This window comes from Cimex lectularius, unplaced genomic scaffold (genome assembly GCF_000648675.2).
Source record: "Cimex lectularius strain Harlan isolate CLEC.00 unplaced genomic scaffold, Clec_2.1 scaffold1, whole genome shotgun sequence".
In the NCBI taxonomy this organism is placed as follows: Eukaryota; Metazoa; Arthropoda; class Insecta; order Hemiptera; family Cimicidae; genus Cimex; species Cimex lectularius.
Genome location: NW_019392813.1, coordinates 63,473 through 90,723, shown reverse-complemented (window position 1 = coordinate 90,723; position 27,251 = coordinate 63,473). Strand labels below are relative to the sequence as shown.

Below are 27,251 nucleotides of genomic sequence, written 5' to 3'. Positions count from 1 at the left end.
ATTAATATATAATATAAACAATATTTCATTCTAAAAGTTGGAAATATGGAAAAAAGAACTGGAGAAAACGACAAGGATCAGGGCCTTATATAAAAACATAATTGAAAATTTCACTGATCATTAAATACTTCCTAATGCCACAGATTTTCAAATCATTGTACAGCACAAAATGATAATGATTGTGCCTGTTCCAAGTAAACATCCCTATGGCTGGATTTAATATTCGTCGTAACTCAGTGATATATCTATCCAAGAAAAGGATTTATCGGAGGATAATCTCTCTTCCACGGAATGAATCTCAGTAAGGACTTTCAGTGATTGAACCAAAAGCAAACTCGATCGATCTGACTAACTGTAACTGTGGAAACGTTTCGAATGATAATTCATGACTATATACATAATTGAAGCGAGCGTAAATAAAAAAAACTTCAAGGTAAAATATACAGCATGGGAACGCTGAAGACACAGAGGATTGTTTTTTTAATGAAAAATCTCAGCTGTTTATTCTACTGGGTTGACCTGTTGAAAACCCCATTTGATTAGATTACAAGCACATATCGGTAAACGGTATTAAATAGAGAGGATTTAATGTATAAAGTCATTTTCCGCTTGAACTGGCTATTGAGAGACAACTGACGAGATAATAAAACACGCGAGGATTTTTATTATTTTACAACAACCATTCACTGACCCTTGAAGAACCATTTTTTCTTAAGATAATCATCTCTTCCGAAATCTATCACCTGTGACGAGAAATTGGCCAATTCAGAAATAAAATACAATATACGTGAGAGCCTTGATAAGAGTTACCCCAACCAATGATTCGTATCAAGAACTAGAGTCATAAAGAATAGGATTCAGAATATAACCTTGTTTGACTCCCAGGCGGACCTAGAGCCATTCTGAGACACGCCATCTCCCTAACAGCAGGATAGCCGTACAAACTTTTCAAAATATTGGCAAATTTGGTGCAGACCCTAACGTCAAATAATTTCAGAAATAAGTTCTAAAAGGTTTGGTATTTTGAACCTATTTGTGCGCTTTTAAATTTCAAAGAGTTCAGATAGTATAATAATTGGTAACGACTAATCGACAGAGCCTCGGAATGCTATCCTAAGTTTGACAACTGTATACAAAAAGAATAGGACCCAGAAGATAACTTTGTTTGACTCCTAGACTGTGCTAGAGCCAATAAGGTCTAAACGTCTGTATTTTGACACCATTTGTCAGCTTACGGAACCCAAAGTGATCAAATGGTAAAATTATCGGACTAATCGACAGTCGAAATCCAATTCCCAGACCCCATATGCTACCGTTTGACAACTTACACAAAAAGAATAGGACGCAGAAAATAACCTTGTTTGACTCCCAGGCCGACCTAGAGCCATTCTGCGACACACTATCTCCCTAACAGCCGAATAGACGTACAAACTTTTTGAAATATTGACAAATTTGGTGGAGATCTCAATGCCAAATAATATCAGAAATGAAGTCTAAACGTCTGTATTTTGACGCTATTTGCCAGCTTCCGAAATCCAAAGTGGTAAAATGGTAAAATGATCGGAAACGATTAATGGACAGTTGGAATACAATTCCTGGACCCATGTGCTACCGTTTGACAACTTAGACAAAAAGAATAGAACCCAGAAGATAACCTTGTTTCACTCCCAGGCTGTCTTAGAGCCAATAAAGTTTAAACTCTGTATTTTGACACTATTTGTCAGCTTTCAAAACCCAAAGTGATCAAATGCTAAAATGATCGGATACGACTAATCGACAGTCGGAATCCAATCCTCAGACCCCATGTGCTACCGTTTGACAACTTACACAAAAAGAATAGGACCCAGAAAATAACCTTGTTTGACTCCCAGGCCGACCTAGAGCCATTCTGCGACACACTATCTCCCTAACAGCCGAATAGACGTACAAACTTTTTGAAATATTGACAAATTCGGTGGCGATCTCAATGCCAAACAATATCAGAAATGAAGTCTAAACGTCTGTATTTTGACACAATTTGTCAGCTTCCGAAATCCAAAGTGGTCAAATGGTAAAATGATCAGAAACGACAAATCGACAGTCGGAATCCAATTCCCAGACCCCATGTGCTACCGTTTGACAACTGAGACAAAAAGAATAGGACCCAGGAAATAACCTGGTTTGACTCCCAGGCCGACCTAGAGCCATTCTGAGACCCACTATCTCCGTAACAGGCGAATAGACGTACAAACTTTTTGAAATATTGACAAATTTGGTGGAGATCTCAATGCCAAATAATATCAGAAATGAAGTCTAAACGACCGTATTTTCTCACTATTTGTCAGCTTTCGAAATCCAAAGTTGTCAAATGGTAAAATGATCGGAAAAGACCAATCGACAGTCGGAATCCAATCCCCAGACCTCATGTGATACCGTTTGACAATCTACACAAAAAGAACAGGACTCAAAAGACAACCTCGCTTGATCCCGGGCTCGCCTGGATTCTGAGACACACTATCTCCCTAACAGCAGACAAGCGTACAAACTTTTTAATTTCTCTCGCAACAATCCCCAGACCCCAAGTTCTGCCGTTTGACAACCTACACAAAAAGTATAGGACTCAAAACACAACCTTGTTTGACTCCCGGACTCGCCTGGATTCTGAGTCACACTTTATCACGCTAACAGCAGAATGGCCATATAAAATTTTCAAAATATTGTCAAATTTGGCGTAAATCCTTAGGTTAAATACTTGCAGAAATAAAGCCTAAACGATCTTAAACTTTTTGTACCTGAGACTGTCTCCGCATTAAGGTTTGACTTAGTAGTTCGATTGAGTTGTTTATCTTCAGTACTGTTTTAATATCTACTTTGTTAATTTTTACGTTTCTTTCCGTGTGTGAATGTGGTCTATTTAGTGTCTGTTTGTGTGGACCTTTTTTTACATTATTTCGTTGTTGATCGTGTCTGCTCGGTAGATGTTAATTCATGCATTTATTGGGTTATTAATTCATTTTTGCGTTTCTCGTTTGTCAAGGTTGTTTTCAGCCCTAGGCTGTCGGTCCTCCTTGATTTTTTGCAAAAGTCGAATTGTACTTTGTTGTCAGTTTTAGAGTTTGTTCTCTAGGAAATTTATGCTATTATTATTTTATATTTTTGACATGAACTCTGTTATGAGTGATGAGTTCAGGTCTGTATGTGGTTTATGTTGTTATTGATAATAATTTAAGTCTTTCGGCGTTGTATGTCTGTCGGTTGACGTAGTTCTGTTCAGTCGTACTGCCCAAAAGTTTCCTTTACTGGAATCGATCAATATATGTTTATTACGATACATGTATGGAATGTCATATGGTCTTTCATCTCAATAGCGCACGTGTTAAATTTATACAGGGGTTATGTGAATACCGTCAATTTCGATTTAGCACTTCGATTGCCCTCACATCATCAGCCCAATACAAAGGTCAGGTCGTAATGGTAATCGCTTAATTACTAATTAATTGCCAGGTTGATTGGTAACTCCATCAAATTCAAAGAATACATTTAGAAAATTGGAATGATTTAAAAGCACGGCGATTTGACTGCGTTGTTGTTTCATTATCAGACAAAAATAGAAGTAATTTCAAACAGCAGCCGAATCAGTATGGAGAATAAAATAATTATGAAAAGAATCTGAGCAAAAGGGATTAAAACCCTTTGAAATTATACAAATATCATGGAAATCGACCCATTTTAATTATTTCCCTTTGTCACCAAGAGAATAAAATTTCCTCGAGATAATCTTGCTTGTTACCCGTAGAAAAAAAATCCCTGAAAATTTTCATCAAATTAATAAAGAAATGTTTAGATTATTAACCGTGGCGACTGCCTTGATGCGTAGGTTCATAACTTAATTGTTTATTGTAATGATAAAATAAAAAATGAGCTTTGAGCCAGCTCATTGTATTTTATCTTGGATATTTAGAATTTTTTGACTTATATATTCTCTTAGTGTGACGGTTCTAGCAGAATTCGATCATAATTTTGTTAACCTGCTTCCCATAAAGTTATGAACCCCCCCCCACGATAGTGGTTATTTAAGAACGGTTCGCTAGTTTCGAGACGATAGGGAAAACGCCTAATTATTTCACCCAGAGGTACATCTCATAAATTATAAGAAGGTTTATTAGTCCGAGAAAGGGTTAAATTTGAACATCTTGGAACCAGCGTTGTTACAAAAAGGGCTCTGAAATGTCATTTATTGGCCCGCAGTACCTTATTCTCTAAATGAATTATGAAGGCTGGAGGGAAATTACAAAGCCCCGGAGGTGTTATTAGAGGGAAAAGTACGAATAATCGCATTATTTTCTACATTTAAGATAATTTCAAGGTTGAAAGATTGAATAATTACGCGATATTCTGTTTATTGTTTATGTATAATAAAAAGAAACAGAAAAATGTCAAAAAAAGTCCTCGGTCGCAATTTGCTTATAGACAGTTTTTTATTTTATTTTATTTTACAAAGTGTGAAAAAAAAATTATTGCATCAATTGGTTTCTATCCATAATATATGCGCCCTGTTGAAGCTAGTAATTAACCCAATGGCTAAGAACACATTCTCACCAGGTTCAAAGGGTTTTTTTCTGTTTAACCGTCTCACTTCCCTCGCTTTTTCCAGTAGCATTAGCACTTTAGGCCTTTACATTCGAATAACTTTGCTAGGTCGTCAACTGTACACGTTTTGAAAAGGAATAGATGATCCTGGCATTTGTTATCTTTGTGCACCCTCCCATGACGGCAACCCGCAATCATACCCGAGTCAGAATCTGCTCATGTAATAATAATAATAAGGTTAGCGTTAAAAGAAATCGTCCTTTCCAGGACCCTAAGGAGCAGTCCAACTATCATTCTAAAGGTGGCCATTCACGATCGCTCCTAGCAGTCCAAACGGAGCGACGCCGTTCCAAAAACGATGTCAATGGCAAAACTGAACTGGCGTGCCCGGCTGTGCCGAATATTCGACCGGTCCAAACTCCATCGCGCCACTCCAAATATCTACGGCGCGACGACGGCATGGCGCGTTCGTGAATAGGAAAATCTGGCGTGAACGGTGGAATATTGGAGCGCTGCTTGGTCGTGAATAGGAAAACCCGCGTTTTTTGGCGCAGTCTCCGCCTTTCTGCCACTGAGCAAACATCACCGTCGTACATTCTCAAAAAGTCAAAAACGTTCGTTCTTTATTGGTAATGACATCCAATCGAGATTTTATTGTTGAGGTGATTGAATTGTATGAAAATTTACCATGTTGGTAGTGGTGGACAATGATTACCAGGATAGAAATAAAAGAAATTCGATCCTCAACCAGTTGGTCGACGTTTTCAAAATAAAGGATACAAATGCAACGAGAGATGCGGTATTGATAACCCCTAACAATGATCAGAAATCGTAGTAGAGTACTTAAGTTCTTTGTAGTTCATCCCTGTAGCGAGAAATCGTAATGTGGTTGCCAACCTTTCATGTAGTGATGATTTCTCTCATGACTGTCTTTTGTTTTCTAATCAAGGGGGTAACAAGCCGGAGTAAATATAAATTAGACGTTAATCTTTTTTTTGTAAGGTTTTGGTTGAAATGAAAAAATAGTGTCACGAGGGGATTCGAATCCCCGACATTCGGCTAAATACGCCGCTGCGCTAACCACTTGAGCTATCCTGACTTCGATAGTTCGATCCACTCGGTCACCAACTCCCCATCTCAACCTACATCCTTTCGAATTTTCTCTCTTTTTGCCATTTTTTGGTATCGGAGGGGATCGAAGTCACGATAGCTCAAGTGGTAGAGCAGCGGCGTATTTAGCCGAAGGCCATGGATTCAGATCCCGCTCGTGGCACTAGCTTTTTCATTTCAACCAAAACCTTACAAAAAAAATTAAATACTTGAAATAAGTAATTTGGTCAATAGAACACTAAATAAATGGATAAATAAGACGTTTCATCCATCCTTAAATAGTTTCTCCAATCAGCGGGTTCAAGGAAAAGATCTTTCATCAAATCGATGTGGGTATTACGGCTTCTGTTCAGGAGCCACTTCTTACACCATTTCCTCTTCGATTTTTTGCTTTTAATATGTAAATAAACAGAAGAGTAGCACAAGAGATCGTCATCCATTTTGAGAAGGTAATTCACTGGTTGACGTTCGGAGCGACTGGCTGTGGAGCGGTCGTGAATGCCCCCTCAAATTTCAGGCACTCCAAGTGGAGCTGTACGGCTTGGCGCGGTTCCATTTGGAGTGATCGTGAATGGCTACCTTTATCCTAACACGCTCTGGGTTTAGTAGTTCTGTCGTTTGTTTCTGTGACTGTCTTTGATCGCTTGATCCTGTTCTGGAATAAAATTCAGTTGAACCGAGGGCAGTCTTAATCCATTGCCTGATGCCATGTTTACCTAAAACCGATACGCCAATGGTTCAAGGCCGATAGTACTCATCGAATTTTCCTTGGCCAATTTCTCGACCTCGCTCTGCCATGTATGCGTATGCCATGGTATCAAAGCAAGGGTATTTTTATACCCAGTGTCTGACAGGGCGTTGAAGCAATCCACTAAAAAAATATATATATTTTTATTATCTTCCCAATGAAATGCCAACGTTTGGAAGCAGATGACCTTCAATCCTTTCGATAAACCGTTGCCTTGGATTTTGCTAGTTTTACTGAGCTTCTATTATTTGGAGGGTGGCGTTGCTGTCACATAAAATGAAAATGCCATCTCCATCTATCAGGACTTGATACCACACCACCAATACTTAATCCAAACTCGAAGACTAATAGGAGGCCATCGAAAAACAAAGCAAGTAAAATGGAACTGAGAATGCATCCCTGCCTTACTCTACTACCCTATTAAAGACAATCAGAGCTCTACTTATTACTGTCGCAGAACTAGAATAGTTTTTAGGATTTTAGTCCATCTATAGTATTAGACTATAGTGGGTTGTTAATTAAGTCTAGAAGTAGAAAAACCTATTGTGAAGTGATTCTGTCCGCAAGACCCAGCTCTCCTGTAATACAGAAATGACTTGATTTTTTGTGTTTCGAGCTTCATCTGCTTAATAGTCAATACAGTTTCCTAGACGGTAAGCTCATCAGGCTTTAATCTTTTTTTTAATGTGGGCTTGATGTCAAGTGTCACGCTGAAATATTTTGCCATGTCGGCATAAGAAACCATTGCTGGTTCAGCATTACTGAAACTGGGGTGACCTTTCTTTGTCAATGGGAATATTATTCAGGTTAAATTAGTTGTCATATAATGAAGGAAACCTACCTAAAACTACTTTGTTCTGACCCCTCGTCCACGACATTCACATTAAGCCCGCCTGTCACAGGACTTCATGGTAAGCTCGGCTAGAGCTTTTTAAATGTGGGCTTGACAAGTGCCATACCCAAATACTTGGCATAAGGAACCATCTCCAGGATGAGCATTACTGACCATAGGTGACTTTTTATTGAACATTGGGAATATTAAACCGGTCAAATTGTCATGTCTACTTACTTTGAAGAAAAACTACTTACCTATACTGAAATTGGATTTTTAAAACAGAACATTTAATATTATATTGATGGATACCATAAGATTACAATAATTTTTTTCTATTATTTAAACTATAGAGCAATTTTCGCTATTTTTTTCAATAGATTATGATGTTCGTGATCAAAAGAGATGAAGACGTTGAAATATTTTTTTAGCGTAGCGCAGTAATTTTTCGACAAATTTTGCAAGACCAATTTGGCTATGTGGTTAAGGTGTCCGACTCGTACTTGCTACTCTTTCTGGGTTCGAATCCCGGCATTTTTCATTGAGAATATTTTAAAAATGTATTATAAAGTGGCTTGATCTCATGCGTGACACCCACTGGGTAGTTCGTCGTTAAACCCTCATGTATGACAGGACTTATTTTATTCTACACTATCGGGCATCAACTTTATTTTTATTACAATTAATTAAGGTTTTAGTTGAGATGAAAAAAAGTCAATGGCACGAGAGGGATTCTAAACCACGATTTTCGGCTAAATACGCCGCTGCTCTACCACTTGAGCTATCGTGACCTCGATCTACTCGGACATCAACTCCCCATCTCAACCCCACCTTATGAGTTTTCCATCCTTTTGCCATTTTTCAAATGTCGTGTAATCGGTTTGGATTCTCAGGGACAAAATGAAATCGCCACGGAGAGCTTTAGTGAAGTATACTTCATTTTAACCCTTCATCGAGGTCACGATAGCTCAAGTGATAGAGCAGTGGCGTATCAAGCCGAAGATCATGGGTTCGAATCCCGCTCGTGCCATTGACTTTATTATCTCAACTAAAAACCTTAATTAATTGTAATATATTAATTGGTCAAGCGGACCACGAAATTAGTGAATTTATTTTTATTTATTTAATATGCCCATCAATGTATAAGAACTTGTTAGGCAAATAATTAAGAGGCAGATAATAAGAATAATCAATCAATAAAATATTATGTATAATTTTTTCCGATAGAAACCGACTGTATTGGAGTCGATGAAATATAATGATGAGAGTCTGCTTTTTTGACATATGCATTGTTTATGTTGTTAACCGCTGTATTCATAAGTGTGATTTTTCACTTCAACCCACGAATGCTGGAATCCCTTGCGGGTTAGTGAGAGTGAGAAAAGATTTTAAATACATTTATTAGGTTTCGTGGTCCGCTTGACCAAATAAATTCTTTTTAATTAATTAAGGTTTTTTGTTGAGATAAAAAAGTGTCATGGGCGTATTTAGCCGAAGGTTGTGTGTTCGAATCCCGCTTGTGACACTCACTTTTTTATCTCAACCAAAACCTTAATTAATTGAATAGAATTTATTTGGTCAAGCGGACCACGAAACCTAATAAATGTATTTAAAATCTGAAAACTAGTGATTTTAATAAGTCAAAATGAAATATATCTTCACTAAAGCTCTCAGTGGCCATTTCATTTGACGCTGAGAATCAAATAGATTACACGACATTTGAAAAATGGCAAAAAGGGGGAAAATTCAAAAAGTGGGGTTGAGATGGGAAGTTAGTGACCGAGTGGATCGAAGTCACGATAGCTCAAGTGGTAGAGCAGCGGCGTATTTAGACGAAGGTCGTGGGTTCGAATCCCGCTTGTGACACTCAATTTTTTTATCTCAAACAAAACCTTAATTAATTGAAAATAATTTTAAAAACAGTTCTCTTCTCCCTTGCAATGGGGAAAAAATTAGATTTGCCGTTCACCGCAGTCAATTATTCCATCAGAATTAGTTGAATTATCTCCGGTCAGATAACCAACATCTGACATAATCTGAATATTGATTCGAAAAAAAATATGGAATCAAACTGTACCACATAAACCGCATTCTCTTTCTACCGTTTTCTAGAGATTGACAATTTTTATTGCTTAGAACACAAAATACCAATACAGTTAATAACTTTAATTTAGGCACTTTTTTTTAAATACTTTCAAAAACAATAAAATCATCGAAATGTAGTAGGTTCGGTCAGTCAAGAAAAGATAAACCTTTCTAACAATGATGAACATGCGCCTGGTCTCGCTCTTAGCTGTCACCCGCTTACGGGTTAGATGACATAATCAGCATAGTGCTGTCATGCATCTTTTCAGTTACAGTTTTGGATATGTACAGCCACCCTGGAACGTCAAGACTATCAATGAGGTTTATTTAGGTTGTGAATAGTTGATATTACAATAAAATTTACATTACTGTGGCGTAAACACCTCAATGGTGGTTGGTTTGTAAAAAATATAGTTTTTCTCCTTAAAATTTCGAGTCATCAGTTTCACTTTTACCCATCGCCTAGTATTTAATTAGTTTTGTTCCTGTTTCGAAGGCGAAAACGTTTCACAACATGGAAGTTCATAATACTTTTAAAAAATATGCGAAGGGCAGAAAAAGCCATACTTAGATGTCGCTATGGATGGGTTATAAGCAGGGAGTGGCGACAAGTCGGCTATTTCTAAATGTTTAACTAAATTCAACCTTTTGGCCGTTGATTTATGGTTTTATTCCGTTTGATGAAAGTTATTTTCCTTTAAACATCCTACATGACTCATGTTTGTTTGATTCCCATGTGTCAAAAGCCCTGCAAACTAGAACAAACTCAACAAGTTTAAAATCAGCGGTATTGTTCCTCTGAGTATTTTTCGATCGATAGTTTATAAAAAAAAAACAGGTTATTTGCAGCAAATGTTTAGTAATATTGTACAATATATTTGTCTTGTGTCTCGGACAAATCAGGAGGATTTAATTTTGGTCACAAATGCGAAAATAATAGAAAAAATAATTCACCTGGCCTCGGAATTCTCGGGTTTAACAAAACTTTTCCCTTTAGAAAAGCTTCCTTTCCAAAATTTATTATTTATAAATTAATCTGTAATACTAGAAGATGGAATTTAAAGACGGTTGGAGTCCATTGTTGTATATAGGATTAATCAATATAAACAGTAATTAATATTTTTATGTAAGGTTTTGGTTGAAATGAAAAAGTTTAATGTCACGAGCGGGATTCGAACCCAAGACTTTCGGCTCAATACGCCGCTGCTCTAACCACTTGAGCTATCGTGACTCCGAGGGAGCAGCGGCGTATTGAGCCGAAGGTGATCCCGCTCGAGACACTAACTTTTTCATTTCAACCAAAACTTACATAAAAATATTTATTAATTGAAAGAAGTAATTTAGTCAATCAGACCACTATATGTAATGGTTTAATAAACCGTAATGTTAATAGTATAAAAAACCGTCAAGCAAAGCATTAATATACAAAGCCGTTTATGAGGTAGAAAATCCTTTTGAGGGAATGGTACTATAGGTTTTTCCTAGCTATTACGGAGCAGTTGCGTAGGATGTGCTTGTCGTCTTTTCTAGAAATAATCGATGTTGGTTATCTGTTGATAGTCCCATTATTTTTAAAGTGGAGCATGTCCTGTTCATAGCTGTTTGGGTTTCTAATTCCTTTATGTCCAGTAGGATTACATTTTTCTCCTATTAGATTGCTATTGCGAGTAGTCTTTTGCCTGTCTCATACCTGGCAAACGTTCCCAGTAATTGTCGTGTTCTGTAGTAACCCAAGATTTCAGTTTATTAATGTAGCTCTTCTTTATGTCAGAAAAGTAATTTGGGCCTGTTTTTAGTTGTCTGCAGCTAACGTGGAACCTACCCAATCGTAGGTTCTGGTTTTTTAAGGTATTCAGGCAATATCAGACAAGTTTTGAGTTGATCCTTTAATAATAATCTAAAGTCGGCTTGAAAGGTTACGATAGAGTTGAGGACTATGTGGTGATCATACATCCATTGCTGAACCATTTCCCATCTTCATGTCATCTGTTTATTTGCTTGCCTCCTGCCCAGTATATGATGTGTACTCTAGCGTGTCTGTTCCTCGTCTTCTGAAATTTTCTCATGACCTGGAACTTTGCAGCGTTAGCTTATTTATGGTAATGTTCTCTGGTTTTTTATGATATTTAGGCAATTCCACACTAGTTTTGAGTTGATGTCATGGGCTTGAAGAGTTTTGGGTTGATCCTTTAATAATAATCTATTAACTGTCGGCTTGAAAGAAGGTTGCGAAGGGGCCAAGCTATGTGGTGATCATAAGTCCATTTCTGAACCATTTCCCATTTTCATGTCATCTGCTTATTTGCTTGCCTCCTGCCCAGTATATGATGTGTACTCTAACGTGTCTGTTCCTCGTCTTCTGAAATTTTCTCATGACCTGGAACCTTGCAGCGTTAGATTATTTATGGTAATGGTCTCTGGGTTTTTTTAATGATATTTAGGCAATTCCACACTAGTTTTGAGTTGATGTCATGAGCTTGAAGAGTTTTGGGTTGACCCTGTAATAATAATCTATTCTTTCCATTCTGCTCTCCTTACAATTTTATTTGTTGAATGGTTTTTCTAGTATTTTCTCTGATATGTCAGAGGCTGTTTTGGCCATATCGCCGCGAATAATATATTTTTTTATTTTCTTTACAAATATTAGTAGAAAATGGAATTTAAAGACGGTGGGAGTGCCAGTTGAATAAATAAGGGTTAGGCAAACATTAATGTTAATTTTTCTTTTTATGTAAGGGCTTGATTGAGGCTAAAAAGTTATAATGTTATGATAACTTTTTCATTCATCATAAAAAGAATAATTTATTGAAAGAAGTAGTTTGGTCAATTATACCACTAAACATAATGGAATTGATGCTAATTACATAAACAAAATATTCAAATAAAGATTAATATTTTAGCATAATAATAATATAATAGGTAATAGTGTTTTCATGCACAAGGACCTTTGTAGCACGTTGCTGATATTACTTCGCTCGGTTTTGCTTTAATCGTTTAGGCTTTGTACACATACAATTAACGTACTCGTAAATTTAGATGACAAAACTGTGTTACATTTTGTTTATGCAAATTATTGAACATCGGTTTTCTGTGATTTGTTAGTTTCTGATTGGAAACCTGCCTTTTCGAAAATATTTGGTTCGTGAATAAAGCACATGCGGGTCAAAAAAATTAAAAAATCTCCTTAGTACCTTCTGGTTTAAGGCGTTAAAACAGTTAAAAATCAAAAAACAAAACATGGCTGTTCTCGGCAATATTCTTATATGAGGTTCCCGCATACTCGCTCATCCTAACAAGGACTCTGAGGATCTTTAACGTTCGCACCTAGCTTATTTGGCCTTATCGGACGTTTTGATTCTCAAGATGAGAGCTAACGCACCTCGCATACGACAGGTATAGAGGCAGCTTAGCCCCGAAGCGCCAAGACAACCTCGCTCCCTTCTTGTCCATTCCAAGTGGCCGGGCCTGCATTGAGCATCAGAGCGTATGCCGCGCGCGGGTTTTATGCTACCTAAGCTGAAATACATCAGCCCGGTCTCCCGCGCGCTCCCAAGATTGAGAAGGCGACTCCCAGAGTATTGGAGCTCCCTAGCGTCGAAACTTCCGATCCTCTCCGGCCGCGGTTTCGTTTAAAGTGGAATTTCTAACCACCCCCTAGAGGAGTACCGCCCAGGGTAAAGCCTCCTATCGAGATCAGCCTACACCTACGTGCAAAGCATACTCGCGTAGGAGCAACCGACTCACTACTCGTTCTCATCCGCCACTACTCACGCATTCAAGGGACTTTCCAGCACAATCATCGCGTCCTCAACACCTACGTGCTGCCGTCCGATCCGTCGTATACCGTGAGGCCGGGTGTATAACAGTGGTCATACTCAAGTTTCATGCGAAGGTCACAGGTAGAAGACAGCCTCTTCTGTAAGTTCCCGCCACTACGAGTCCATTCCCATTGTACCAGGGGCTGAATTTTGGAACATTTTGTTATCCCGTTGAACAGATGGTAACGCACCCTCCCCCGTCTATGCAGACAGGATTGGTGCCCTAACCCTCGTGTGCCTCTGATAAGGGACTATACCACCCGTCGACGCCGTAGTTGCAATGTTCTTACTTTAAAATTTGGTTCCAGAGATATACAAAATACCTACTATATGTGTTATAACATGTGGCTTACACTACTCTGTTCCTGGACAACCCGCAGTGACTTGAATGTGCTATTAATTTACAATTTCGATAATTATTGTCATTGGTCAAAAATTGTGCGAGGTGATGAGCCTCGTGTAGTTTGGTCTGAACACTACGATGATCTAACGGACCAAATTTCAAGATTTACAAACTCAATTAAGATCATTGTTTGCACCGATAAAACCACGATTGCTACGCTAAATAATTAACACATTTTAGCACGTAATTTGAAATTGATTTTGGTTAGAACAGTTCATACAGGGGATGTTCCAGAGCATAAAAGGGTGTATAGTATAATAATATATAAATAATACAATAAAAGTTAATATGAAGCATAATCATTAATCAATAAACAAAATTACATTGCCGTGTAATTCAATTAACCGTGTTAAACCACCCCTATCTATAATTGTCAACGCCAGATGGTCCCTATCAGGCTTACCAACAGAAAGTATGTGCCAACAAAAACAATTAGATCAATGAAATTATTTGTACAGTTTAGGACAGACGCATCTCGTCGTTTCTTTGACAAGAAGAATTTGTTGACGAAATTGTAACGCCAATGAGTCGTGATATCAGCATATCCTGACTAAATCCTTCCATGTTAATGGCGCATGCTGATGATGTTGATGTAGGAAGTGGGGGTTCCTCAAGGTCCTCAAGCATGTCTTCTTTCTTGTTGTATTTACCTTAATTCAATGCAATGAACTAGATACTTCTAAAAAGTACTTCATTGACTGTCGTTGCTACAATTCTTTGCCCTAGATTTTCTGTGAACCCCATGTGATGCGTCTTTTCGATGATGTTTATGGATGGGTGGCTGTTTCTTCCTTCTCATAACCTAAAAATGGGGTCATCAGTGAATATGCCTATGTTATGCAGATGTTTTCTCAGAGTCCTATCACTCCTTTGAGTTTAGCCTTCTGTAACTGTAGCAGCGAGTTTTTGATAGTCTTGAGGGTTGTGTTAGTATAAGCTTCCTGTGCGTAGAACCTCTAGAGTTTATCCACTTTTTGTCTTTTCTGTGATGGAGGAGGTTTGATTTTGTTATACCAAGAATAGGTTCAGGTTATATATGGTCATGCAGGTCATCCTCTGATCAGTGCGTTTGGCTTTTCATTACCCAAAAATTCCCTTGTGTCCTGATACTCAAGATATCATCAGGTTGTTGGGTTTACCCAGGTTTTGATGATTGTGGATGCATTCACTGACTAATTTTGATGTGATGTTTTTACGTGGTAATCTTTTAAAAACTGCTTGGCTGTCCGATCTTATGAGAAATTTGTTGTCAGTGTTACCTCTTAAGATTTTCTAAGGCACAAACGTTGATGACGTGTATTTCAGCTTGAAAGATCGAGCACTTCCCTAATTAGTTTGGTTGCTGAAATTTGGGACTTGTACAGAAGACGACTGAACCTGTTCCTTTATATGTTTGGGAGCCACCTGTATACCATATCATTGCATTAGTAATATATCTGACTTCCTCCTCATGTCTTCTTTATAGAAGACACTTTATAGGATGTTGTAGAGTATGTTTTCCGGGTTATAAAGTCAGTCCCCATTTACGAAAATTTGTGTTATTGATGTGTACCGAAGTAGCCAGCTCCTATCCAGTTGATGGTTTCTGGACCCTAAATGAGCTTTTTCTTACTTCTTGTACAAATATTTTCAGTAGATGTAGGTTTAGCAGGGTATCTCGTCCAATTGTGGGTTTCATTGTTCCTGTCATACTGTCTTGTATGCTTTCTAAGCTTCGGTCCACCAGATTTCATATTACTGCCGTACATAGCCAATGGGGCCATTATCCGTTTTAGTCTCCAGGATGTGCCTCGAGACCTTCTAGTGATCATTAATGATTTATTTTTGCTTCCGAACTACAGAAGGCAGGGAAGCCTTTTGTATTCATGCCGGGAAATCGAAAAACATTCTGTCCTCCAAAATCGAAATTTTCGCGTTTTCCGTTTCAGACATTTGTGAACAAAATAAAAAAAAAAAAATGGCAAAAAGGAGGGAAAATTCAAAAGGTGGGGTTGAGATGGGAAGTTGGTGTCCGAGTGAATCGAAGTCACGATAGCTCAAGTGGAAGAGCAGCGGCGTTGTTCGTGGGTTCGAATCCCGCTCGTGCCATTGACTTTTTTATCTCAACTAAAAACCTTACTTAATTGTAATATATTAATTGGTCAAGCGGACCACGAAATTAGTGAATTTTGTGAACAAATTTGATTCCGTGTCTGTCTGTTGTCTTGTAAACGGCAAAACTCCGAAACCACGAGGCCAATTTTTATGAAATTTTCAGACATTATGCGTGTTGGTTTCTAGATGGTCTCCTATGAATTTCATCCCAGACAGATCAATACAATCGCGTACACACATATATCTCTGAAACCATCGGACCCATCGGTTTCTTATGCAATTTTCAAGAATTGTGCGGGTTCCTTTAGGGACCACCTCTATGAATTTTATTCCAAACGGATCAACATACGTTTGTTATGATGTGCTGCGGGTGAGGTTATACGTCAGACCTTATCAAAGATCATCCCTAGGTATCTAACCTCGTTTTTTAACTGCAGCATTTGATTGTTGAAGCATAGTATACATGCCGTATTAAGTGTCATTAAAAAAAAGTCAGTTTTCAATCAACCAATTATTCAATCAACGAATACTATCAGGCTCCTAGTCAGATTCGCTTTACAGCATTATATATTTCGATGTTGTGCCTTCAAGATCTGATATTGTGTTTATTCCTTCATTAAAGTAACGTGTGCTGTTTTAATGGGTGAATAAGATTAAAGCACTGCTTCTCTGATTAATAAGGTCGAAGTCGAAATTCGTTTAGTTAGAAGAGCAAACATTGAGAACTGGCGGGCTCAAAGGCGTCCATTTTGTTCGTTAATAATTAAGCAAGCTTACAAATCGTCTTATAAAGTCTGGATTGGTGCAAATAACACAGTCGTAGAGAGAGCACTCGGAGTAGGAAGTCATAATTAATGACAACACGGGTTTTGCCGGGTGTGCCAAAGCCTTAGAACTTGGGCGACTTTGTTTTTCACTCCCCGATGTTTGTCCAAGCGCAGAGGGAAAAAAAGGAATGCGGTTCAATTACGGGACACCCTGGGAAAAAGAGGGCTTTCCTCTTCTCAAAAGAAAACACCTTACTGTTTCTGTGCTAAAATAAATATCAACCCGGGTCACATTTTTTTTTCTATTTAACATTGGGATTTTTACCTACCTATTGTAAGAGAAGTTTAAATTGAAACAGTTTATTACCTTCTTATTCCAAAGTTGATTATTTATCCAGCCTTAGGCGTACTCGTTTTCCCCTGCGATACGCAATAAAACATCTCCGTTTTCATAAGGCGGGTTTTAATTAGTGATAATAAAGGCGGAGAGAATTTAATAAATTCCCTTTGGAACGAATGCCCTCTGACATCGTCGGATCCATTAAACAACGGGTTTTGCCGCAATGGGTGCGCATTGATTTATCATGTCAACAACTGCGCGGTTTATCTTTGACAACCGAAATGGTGGCAAAGTTTAACTAACACATAAAAAAAATTTAAGGCAAAGAAAAGGCTAAATAACATAATCAATTCATAAGCATTAGCATGAAAGCGTAATTTGCAATCGTTCTAATCAATTTATTTGGATCTAAATCCAACATTATGTCGAGAGGATGCAAAAAAAATCGTAACAACTGTTTTTCTTTAAATTCGAAACATTCCCAAGAAATATGTAATTTATATTCAGAATGTCAACTTACTATTGACTACTTTGGTCTTTTCCAAAACTTCTCAAAATTGAGAAAAAAATCAAACAAGATTTGTTTAGCATAAGCTTTACTTTAAACCATCTCACTCATTGCAGGGATTTTTTAAATTTTTACAAAAAGTAAAATTAAATTAATTTTGTTTTTTCAAATGGTTTTGTAACAAATATCAAAAACCATTTCAAAACAGACTACAAAAAGTTTGATTTTTCAAAAATAACACAATCCAAATATCGCAATATCAGCCACACAATTAATAAAAAAATTGTTGAACAAAAAGTTCCATCCTGGTCTTTCATTTGAAATTGTTAATAACCGTAAGCAGCAAAATATTTGATACATTTAATATTAAGAATATGTAATGTTACCTTTATGCCTATTTTAAATGAACCCTTTTTATCTTCAAATTAATCCTTCTTAATTTTTAATTAGTCTTTTCTTAAAACAAATCATGAAAAAAATTATAATGAAAAATAAGCATGTATATTTGTGATTTTTTTTTTCAATATAAAATAATTGGGCTCTTAGAAGACCGTATGAAAAGTCATTATAATTACAATCAAAAGTCTTATTAAATACTTAAAAAAAGCTTTAAAGAAAGGGTTTATTTGAAATTTAAAAAGTTTAATTTGAATTTAGAAAGGGTTAATTTAACGGAAAAAGCCATAAAACCTGGCTCTTCTTTTAAAATTATTTAATTTTCGTATGATTTTCAAACCCTCCAATGTGAAAATTCATTACAAGTACAATAAAAAGTTATATTAAATATTTAACAAAATGCTTTAAAGAAAGGTTTATTTGGAATTAAAAAAGGTTTATTTGAAGTTAATACGGGTTAATTCGACGGAAAAAACCCATAAAAACGGTTAGCTTTTTTTTAAAACTTATTTAATTTGTTAGTCTTCTAACATACCAATTACTGTACACAACTTTTCTTGAAATGTAGGAAATTTACTTAAAATTGTTCACATTTCATGCCACATTTACTGCTTTAAAAAAAGGAATAATTTTAAGTTACAAATGGTTAATTTAAAATTAAAAAAGGGTGAATTTTACGGAAAAAGCCATAATAACGAATTACTTCTTTTAAACTTAATTAATTTTCATATGATCCCATAACATGCCAAATATTTTACACATAATTTTGTTTTTACTGCTTGAAAAAAAAAGAATAATTTGAAGTTAAAAATGCTTAATTTAAAGTTAAAAAGGGTTAATTTGACGGAAAACACCCCTTAAAAACGAATGATTTCTTTTAAATTAAATTAATTTTCATGTGGCCTTCTACCACTCCAATTTTTTACACATAATTTTTCATCAAATGCAGAAAATTTACTTAAGATTTTTCGTGCCATTTTCTTTGAAAAAAAAGAGGAATAATTTGATGTTCAAAATACTTAATTTAAAGTTAAAAAGGGTTAATTTGACGGAAAAAAACACTTAAAAACGAATAACTTCTTTTAAATTAAATTAATTCTCATGCGGCGTTCTAACACTCCTATTTTCTACACATCATTTTTCTTAAGATGCAGGAAATTTACTTGAAATTTTTCGTGCCATTTTCTTTGAAAAAAAAAGGAATAATTTGAAATTCAAAATATTTAATTTAAAGTTAAAAAGGGTTAATTTGACGGAAAAAAACACTTAAAAACGAATAACTTCTTCTAAATTAAATTAATTCTCATGCGGCGTTCTAACACTCCAATTTTTTACACATAATTTTTCTTCAAATGCGGGAAATTTACTTAAAATTTTTCACATTTCATGCCATTTCTTTTTTTTACTGATTAAAAAAAAAGGAATAATTGCAGTTATAAAAAGTTAATTTGACGGAAAAAAAACACTTAAAAACGAATGACTTCTTTTAAACTTAATTAATTTTCATGTGGCCTTCTAACACTCCAATTTTTTACACATAATTTTTCATCAAATGCAGAAAATGTACTTAAGATTTTTCGTGCCATTTTCTTTGAAAAAAAAGAAGGATTAATTTGAAGTTCAAAATACTTAATTCAAAGTTAAAAAGGGTTAATTTGACGGAAAAAACCCTTAAAAACGAATAACTTCTTTTAAATTAAATTAATTCTCATGCGGCCTTCTAACACTCCAATTTTTTACACATAATTTTTCTTCAAAAGCGGGAAATTTACTTAAAATTTTTCACATTTCATGCCATTGCTTTTTTTACTGATTAAAAAAAAGGAATAATTGCAGTTAGAAAAAGTTAATTAGACGGAAAAAACCCCTTAAAAAACAAATGACTTCTTTTAAAGTTAATTAATTTTCATGTGGCCTTCTAACACTCTAATTTTTTACATATATTTTTTCATCAAATGCAGGAAATTTACTTCAAAATTTTCACATTTCGTACCATCACATAAGTTTTTTTACTGCTTAAAAAAAAGGGTAATTTGCAGTTAAAAGTAGTTAATTTGAAGTAATAAAGGTTAATTTGACGGAACTAAGCTATAATTACATTAATCTTCTTTAATATACAAACCAAAGAAAGACCTTCAGCAGTTAAAATTTTGAAATTTAATCCAATCTGCCATTTTGACCAATTATTTCGTGCTTCAAATTTTTTATAAATAATACTTTTTTCTGTATGGCTGTTCCTGTAAGTAGAAACTGTTTGCATACGGTAAAAAGAAAAGAGGACACATTTTAAAGGAAAAATGATTCTTTTGTGAGATTTGTAATCATACGAAATATACTTGAAAGTCAGTTAAAACTAAATCCTCCTATAAACTCAGTGGAACCCCCGCCATTCTGGATGAAAAAAAGAATTTTTATGGTGATTTCTTATGTCTTAAATAATCACAAAACTTATTTATATAGACTAAATTGTCAAAAACCCGCGGCGACCATATATCGGCAACGCCACAATGGTAAATCGGCCAATCTTGATCTTTGCCAATCCGCGTATAGGAAGTTGAACTGTGAAAGAAGGAGTCAAGAAATTGGGATCACGCCATGGTGTTTTCTTCCCAGGTATGATCGGGTGAGCGATGGACGCTCTGCAGCGGGTGGGATGCGTGACGAGGAACCCGAGAACGAGACATTCCCTCTACATACCCAAAGGTAAAAAGAGTTGGACGAATATCTAACCGATTCTCACATTTTTCTCGTTTTCTTTTGTCTTAAAAAGTTTGGTTTTATATTAAATAATATAACCACATTGATCCACATTTATTAACACTATACTAGAGATTGCTCAGTATAAATACTTCATTGAGAGAGTAATTAATCTTGTAATCCCCCGATTTAGAACCCGGTAATTGCGTGATTTTTTTTTAATGGGTTTATTTCAAACGTTGTCTTCAATTATTATTAACGCTGCGATAAAATTCGAACTGAAACAATTTATTTGTAAACAACGAGGCAAACCCAGGACGATTTTTTTAAACACGTTGAATTCGAGGGTCAATTGTAATCAGCTGGACACAATGTCACGTAGCAGTTGCATAAAATGTTTACAATTGAATACAAACGTACAAAATGTTAAATTATCCCCTGGTTTTGGGGGAAAAAACAGGTTTATCACAAAACTAAACTAGATGGTAAACTTTTTTTTTTTTTTTTTTTTTTTTTTTTGAGGGTGAAAGCAATAACGTGGATTTTCTATTGAAATTTATATTTGGATATTTCGGGCTAATTTCCATCTTCAGCGTTTACAATTTTTTGGTACCATTTTTTCAAGAATATTTCACACGTTCCATACAAACAAACTCATTACCATTTGTTCTGTCTGTCGACTGTCTCTCTTTCTCTCTTTATGTCTCTCCCCCTCTCTCTTTTCTCCCCTCTGCCTATCAACTGTCTCGCTTTCTTGTACTCTCTCTATCACTCACCCACTCTCTCTCTCTCTCTCTCTCTCTCTCTCTCTCTCTCTCTCTCTCTCTCTCTTCTCTCTTTCCTGTCGTGTCTTTGGTTAAAGTGTTGTGATTTATTTGGATACTACATTTTCTCTTCTAGTATAAATAAATATTAAAAAACAATAGTCCTCGTCCTCTGGGTCATTTGAAGAGAGAGAAAAGGGAGTGTGTGTGTGTGTGTGTGTGTGTGTGTGTGTGTGTGTGTGTGTGTGAGAGAGAGAGAGAGAGAGAGAGAGAGAGAGAGAGAAAGAGAGAGAGAATGAGAGTGTGAAAAACTGTTTGTACTACGCTAACATTTTTGCACCATGAAACAATATTCAAGGTGATATCGTCCGAAAGCGAACGTCAAAGGGCAGAAGTGTCCAAATTTAGCTGGTCGGATTTCAAGTGAGTAGGATGTATTCGGCAAAGACAGGTCCCGTCCCCTCGACAATACTCGGCCTTGCCTTTTCCCCGGCCTCCTTCCAAAGGAAATGAATCAAACCGGAGGAATGAGAAAGCGGTTTTATTAGCGTTCCAATTGGCACGGTGGAAGAAAAAGATATTTCCGGCAGAAATCAGTTTTCATTAATACGTGTGGGTGGGGCGTGCAGCGTACCATACCCGCAATTTCGATTGAACCGGCAACATATTTGGACAATAGCTCCTGTTTCCCCCCGATCCAATGTTAATCACTCTTGATTGATTCATCCATAGTACATACCACCTGTATACCGTGCTTAATTACAAAGCACATATCATAGTGCATCCATTTTACAATATGTAAACTTCGTCAAAAATAGATAGAGAGGGTGATCAAAAAAAAGCAAGAATGCCTGAGTGAGTGAGTAAGTGAAAAGGAGAAAAATTGGGTTAATAAAACAATTTAAAAAAAAAAGGTGGGAGAGTGAGGGTGAGGTGAGTAAAGGAAGAGAGATATTCGTTTGATAAATAAAAAGAACGAAGAAGAGAAGAAGAGGAAGTGAAAGAGAGCGAGATAGAGTAGAAAAGAAAATGAGGGAGATAGGTAATTGAGAGAGTGAAAGAATGAGAGACAGATGACAGACAGAGAAAAAGAGAGTGTGTGTGTGTCAGAGATATAAAGAGAGACAGACAGGGCGGGAAAAAGAGAAAAAAGCAGAGAGAGAAGGTAAGAAAGAAAGGAGGAGAAATTGGAGTAAGAGAGGGGGTGAGAGAATGAGAGACAGTTGACAGTCAGAGGGAGAAAGAGAGAGTGTGTGAGAGACAGAGAGAGAGAGAGAGAGAGAGAGAGAGAGAGAGAGAGAGAGAGAGAGAGAGAGGCAGAGAAAGAAAAAGAGAGCGAAAAAGACAGAGAGAGAAAACTTGGAGAAACAGAAAGGTAGGGCGAAAGACAAAGATAGAGAGAGAGAGTGAGTGCTTGAGAGAAAAAGAGAGAGAGAGAGTGAGAGAGAAAGGCCGGGAGAGAGAGAGAGAGAGAGAGAGAGAGAGAGAGAGATAAAGAGAGAAACAGGCTGAGAGCCAAATAAAGAAAAAAGCGTTGAGAGAGAAGGAAAGAGGGAAAACTTTGAGAGAGAAAGGCAGGGAGAAAGACGAAGAGAGTGAGGGGAAAGAGAGAGAGAGACAGAGAGAGAGAGTGAGAAAGAGAGAGTAGGTGAGGAGAGAAAGACATGGAGAAAAACGAGAGGGAAGGGAGGGAAATGCAAAGAAAAGGAGAGAGAAAGAAAGAAAGACATTCAACAGAAAGGGAAATAGAGGAAGTTTAAAATGGAAGTGAAGTGGATATCATCTTTTTATAACAAATAGTTTACACAAACATAAAAGAAAGTTTTATATGTCTGAAATTCAATGTTAAGATGTTTAGTTGTGCTTTACATCTTTTTGACTTAAAACGCAATGAATTTGAATTTGATAATCTATTACTAACCTTTGTATCTATTTACAAAAAATATGATATTGTACCATTATTATTAATAATTTTTCTTTTGTTTTTTCAGGTAAAGCCATGACATACGTTTTCGCAGCCTTGTAAGTTTATCGCTTTAACCCTAGTTAAGAATGTAAGGTTAACCCCTAAAACCTTAAACACAAACAGCCTTTTTTTAGCTTTTATTTTAAATAGTATATTTAATTGAAATTTATATATAGAATATTTCTCTCTTTTAACTAAACATCAAACCGTCTGCTTAATTCATTTATTTGACAATTTACATCCAAAAAACCGCCTTCTGTGTTATTCTTTTCAAAATGACGCACAGCCTACGGCATTTACTTATCCAGGCTTAATTTAATTACAAGTGAACTGTTTAGACAATCGGGTCGAAATTTCCGATCGTACTCAATGCGGTACGGAACTTAATTGAAAACTTACACATTTCCCTTTCAACCTTCGCCTCCTTGGTTAAATCTTATCTATAATGGATCTAGGCTTTTCCGCCCTCGTCGTAAAATACAATGAAATTTACGGTTTGAGATTTTTTAAAAATTTCATTTAATATTTAACCTATTTGATTTCTAGCCGGAAAAATCGGGGCAGTACACGATCAGCTTTAATAAGGGAAAAATTTAATAAATTTTGCAGCTGTTTGTTGACAAAATAACTTAATTATCTACATGTTCAAGGTGTAAATATTGAAATTATTTAAATTTTTTTTGCTTTTTCACTCTTAGATTTTGCAAGTACCTTTCACTTCCAGGTTCGAGCATGTAATCACCGGCTTTTTAATCATTAGGTCATTAAAGCCCAAACAGGTTTCCCTTGTTTGTTGGGGTTCTTTGCATGAATATGATTTGGACCTTGAGACAAAATATGATTTTCCTGCGTGGAACTTTCCGGCCACATCAACCTAATCAAACTTTATTAGATTTCTTTAAGTTACTTTTATTTCCTCTTCTGTAGATTTTTCCCTTGTTGAAATATGCTTATTTGTAAAAAATAAAGCAAAAACCAATTATAAATGCGGAAAAAAGAATTATTTTCTTTGATAGTCCGACGGATTTTAATTTTCTGCAGAGGGTAGATCACATTAGCTTAATTTTTCAGAAGCCTGTTGGCCTTTTATGTTTCTCTATGATTGGTTGATCTTGTAACGAAGTTGAGGGATTACACAGTCCTTTTGTGATCACATGAAATAACCTAGTTATAAGAGTGAAAAAAATTAAGCTCCAATTACGGAACGATCCTCATAAAGGATGCTACGGCAAAAGTAATTTATCCTTATTCTTTGGCAAAACACGGGACACTAATCAACTGAAAACGAGAATAGTTGAGAAAAACAAATTTCCTTTCATTAGTAATGGAATAATTTATATACTTTTAGGTCTGAATCGTTTTTATTCCATTACAGTTTCTCAGAAATAATCTCTTTCAAATAAATAATTAAAATGAGAAAAGAACTGAGGGGAAGTTGCTTTTATGTGAGAAACGTGCATGCTCATCACTTGATAATGTATCTTTTCTGTTTACGCCCGTGATAAGGGATGCTGACACTACCGGACGCGATGACTTATTATGATTAGGCGGAAGAGCAAAACTTTAAGTAAATAAATTATCAATATCCAACTACTATTCGGCTAGTCAAAAAACCAAGCGAATCATAAGAGCGGTTCTCAAATCCAGGATGGACAGATGTTACCATCTTCTCTCTGCTGAATTTAATCAGAACTGGGGATGTTTAACGACCTGGGATAACACTGAAGTCGTTGCTTCTTATCGCTAGCCATTTGAAATGCAATCAGTTTTTTTCTTCATAACACCCGAAGGATTGTGCGCGTGTAAGCCAGGATTTGTGTGCTTTTGCTGTGTGTATTCGGGAACTCAATTAGAAGCGAAACACAACGTGGAATGGAATATACAATTCTTGGCCTGAGAGACAGATGTGTACCAAAACCCATGACAATAGTCTCTATGTACCCATCCGGCCCGGAGGACCAAAGTTTTAAATATTCTTCCCGTTAATTTATATTTCTAAGTCTTGTAACAGTAAGCAAGTAAAGAAATTTCTGTCATGCTGGAAGGTTTAACGCGGTGTAAAACCACTTTACAATACATTTTTCATACCATTATCAATTAAAAATACCATGAGCTCTGCCGGCTTTCGTACCCAGAACCGCTACCATGGCAAATACGTGGCGGTCATCCTAACCACTCGCCACCCCGGTCTCCTGCTAAAGACTTTGTAAACGTTAAATAAATCCCGGTTTTTCCTGAGTGACTCTATCGGAAAATTGGTGAATAAATCTAATTTCTTTAATACTCTCGTTATTTTTTATTTTTATTTACTTGTGCTTTTTATTGCATAACGGGACCGAAACTGCCACAATTGCTGTTCGTATTTTCCAACAAAACGGCCTTTTAGATGAATACTTCCGTCGGTGTTCACTACTAGCCCGGATTTCACCATATTGTTGGATGTGGAACGAGTCCATTTGGTCTTCCACTTTATCGATGACCACACGCAATCAAAACTTACATCGAATGAACTCTCTGTACTAATTTAAATTACGTTTCACGCGAATTTCGCTGTGCTGGCTTTCTTTAGAATCCAAAAAATACTTCAGTGAACAGGTCACCTGGGAAATAATGGGTTATAATCATAAATTTACTGCTAATTATAGTAAAATTGTCCTTTCTTCCTTAATTGATTACTTTTTAGGCTTAATGACTTGGTTCAATTGGGACCCCAACCCTATTTTCGTCTTCTGGAACATCATGATGTAATGAATTTGTGTTAGGAAAAAAAATATCTTCGTTAGACCTACTACGAACTAAACTTAATCGAATAAGACTGTTGCCTACAAAACTTTTTTAGGGGCATCCGACAGCTTGGTCATTTCAGCCCCGACCGTATCCGAAATATATCAACACACCTACGTACATTGCATTCATTCTATTTAGTAGATGGAGTACTCAATATAACTCCATCGGCATGCATACAATAACAAATTAATCTAATTGGGGTCGATGGGGTATTTTTATAAATATTCCGCCATCGACCCGTCACGTACAGAGCTCGAGGGGCGATGGGATGCTATTTCACCATCACCCCCCCTTCACCCTAATAAATACACTCTGTCATAACTTGTACTACTAATCTCGCCTTTGATACTACCTCCTGGTACTACTAATACTACTGCTACTGTTGCTTCTCCTGTTACTATTGTTTTTTCCCCTTGGAGATGAATTTCCAGGAGTCGGAGGTGGAATCCTCCGGGGCACCCGCGCTTATTTTCCTAGTTATACCTACTACCTAGTTTCATTGTGGGGCCTCAGTGTTCTTTCACTGAAGAATTCGTGGTCTTCGAGATTCGTACTGGCCTGGTTCTTTCTATTGATGAGTGTCGTGAATAGTTTTTTTTTTTTTTTTTTTTTTTTTGTCGTTGCGGTCATGTGTCTGTTAAAAAGTCGGAAAATCGATGGTAGGGATCGAATCCCCGGCCGCAGAGTCTATTGGCCTAGGATCTGACGCCTTGTTACTATTGACAGTATTGCGACTACTAGGGCTACTTCTACTACTACCGCTATTTCTACTGTTACTATTCCCATTACTTCTACTACCACCGCTGTTACTATTCCCATTACTGCCACTACTACCGCTATTACTACTGTTACTATTCCCATTACAACCACTACTACCGCTGTTACTACTGTTACTATTCCCATTACCTCTACTACTACCGCTGTTACTACTGTTACTATTCCCATTACAGCCACTATTACCGCTGTTACTACTGTTACTATTCTTATTACTTCTACTACTACCGCTGTTACCATTCCCATTACAGCCACTATTACTGCTGTTACTACTGTTACAATTCCCATTACTTCTACGACTACCGCTGCATGACACTAGTATTACTATTACGACTCCTCCTACTGCTGTTAACACTACCGTTGCTACTACAACTACTATTACTAATAGTAACTACTAACTCTTCACCAATACCCACAAGTTACATATGAAATATGTTTTACTATTCCAACCACTGTGAAACTACTAATTTTACCTTTTTGGTGTCATATGTGTCAGTAACACATCCTCAAAGAATTACCGGTTTTACTGCCATCCGTGAAAATACAATAGGTGGGCAATTCAACTAGGACAATACTATTTTACAGGTATGCCG

General features: G+C 36.5%; 1 protein-coding gene across 6 annotated transcripts in view; it reads left to right on the top strand.

Annotated features, from left to right (window-relative positions):
• LOC112127377 (kalirin-like) overlaps positions 1-27,251 on the top strand; it is a 183,512-nt gene that overhangs the window by 122,481 nt on the left and 33,780 nt on the right. For 3 of the 6 annotated variants that reach the window (XR_002910541.1, XR_002910542.1, XM_024228285.1), the window contains one exon: positions 23,123-23,153. The exons of 1 other annotated variant lie outside the window; for it this stretch is intronic. Coding sequence is in view for 2 of the 5 variants with exons in the window: in XM_024228286.1 (XP_024084054.1) it covers positions 20,301-20,373 (73 nt within the window). In the remaining 3 variants the exon portion in view is untranslated. Of the gene's footprint in view, positions 1-20,283; positions 20,374-23,122; positions 23,154-27,251 lie in introns of all 6 variants that reach the window. 2 more of the 6 variants (XM_024228286.1, XM_024228287.1) reach the window with 1 other exon arrangement.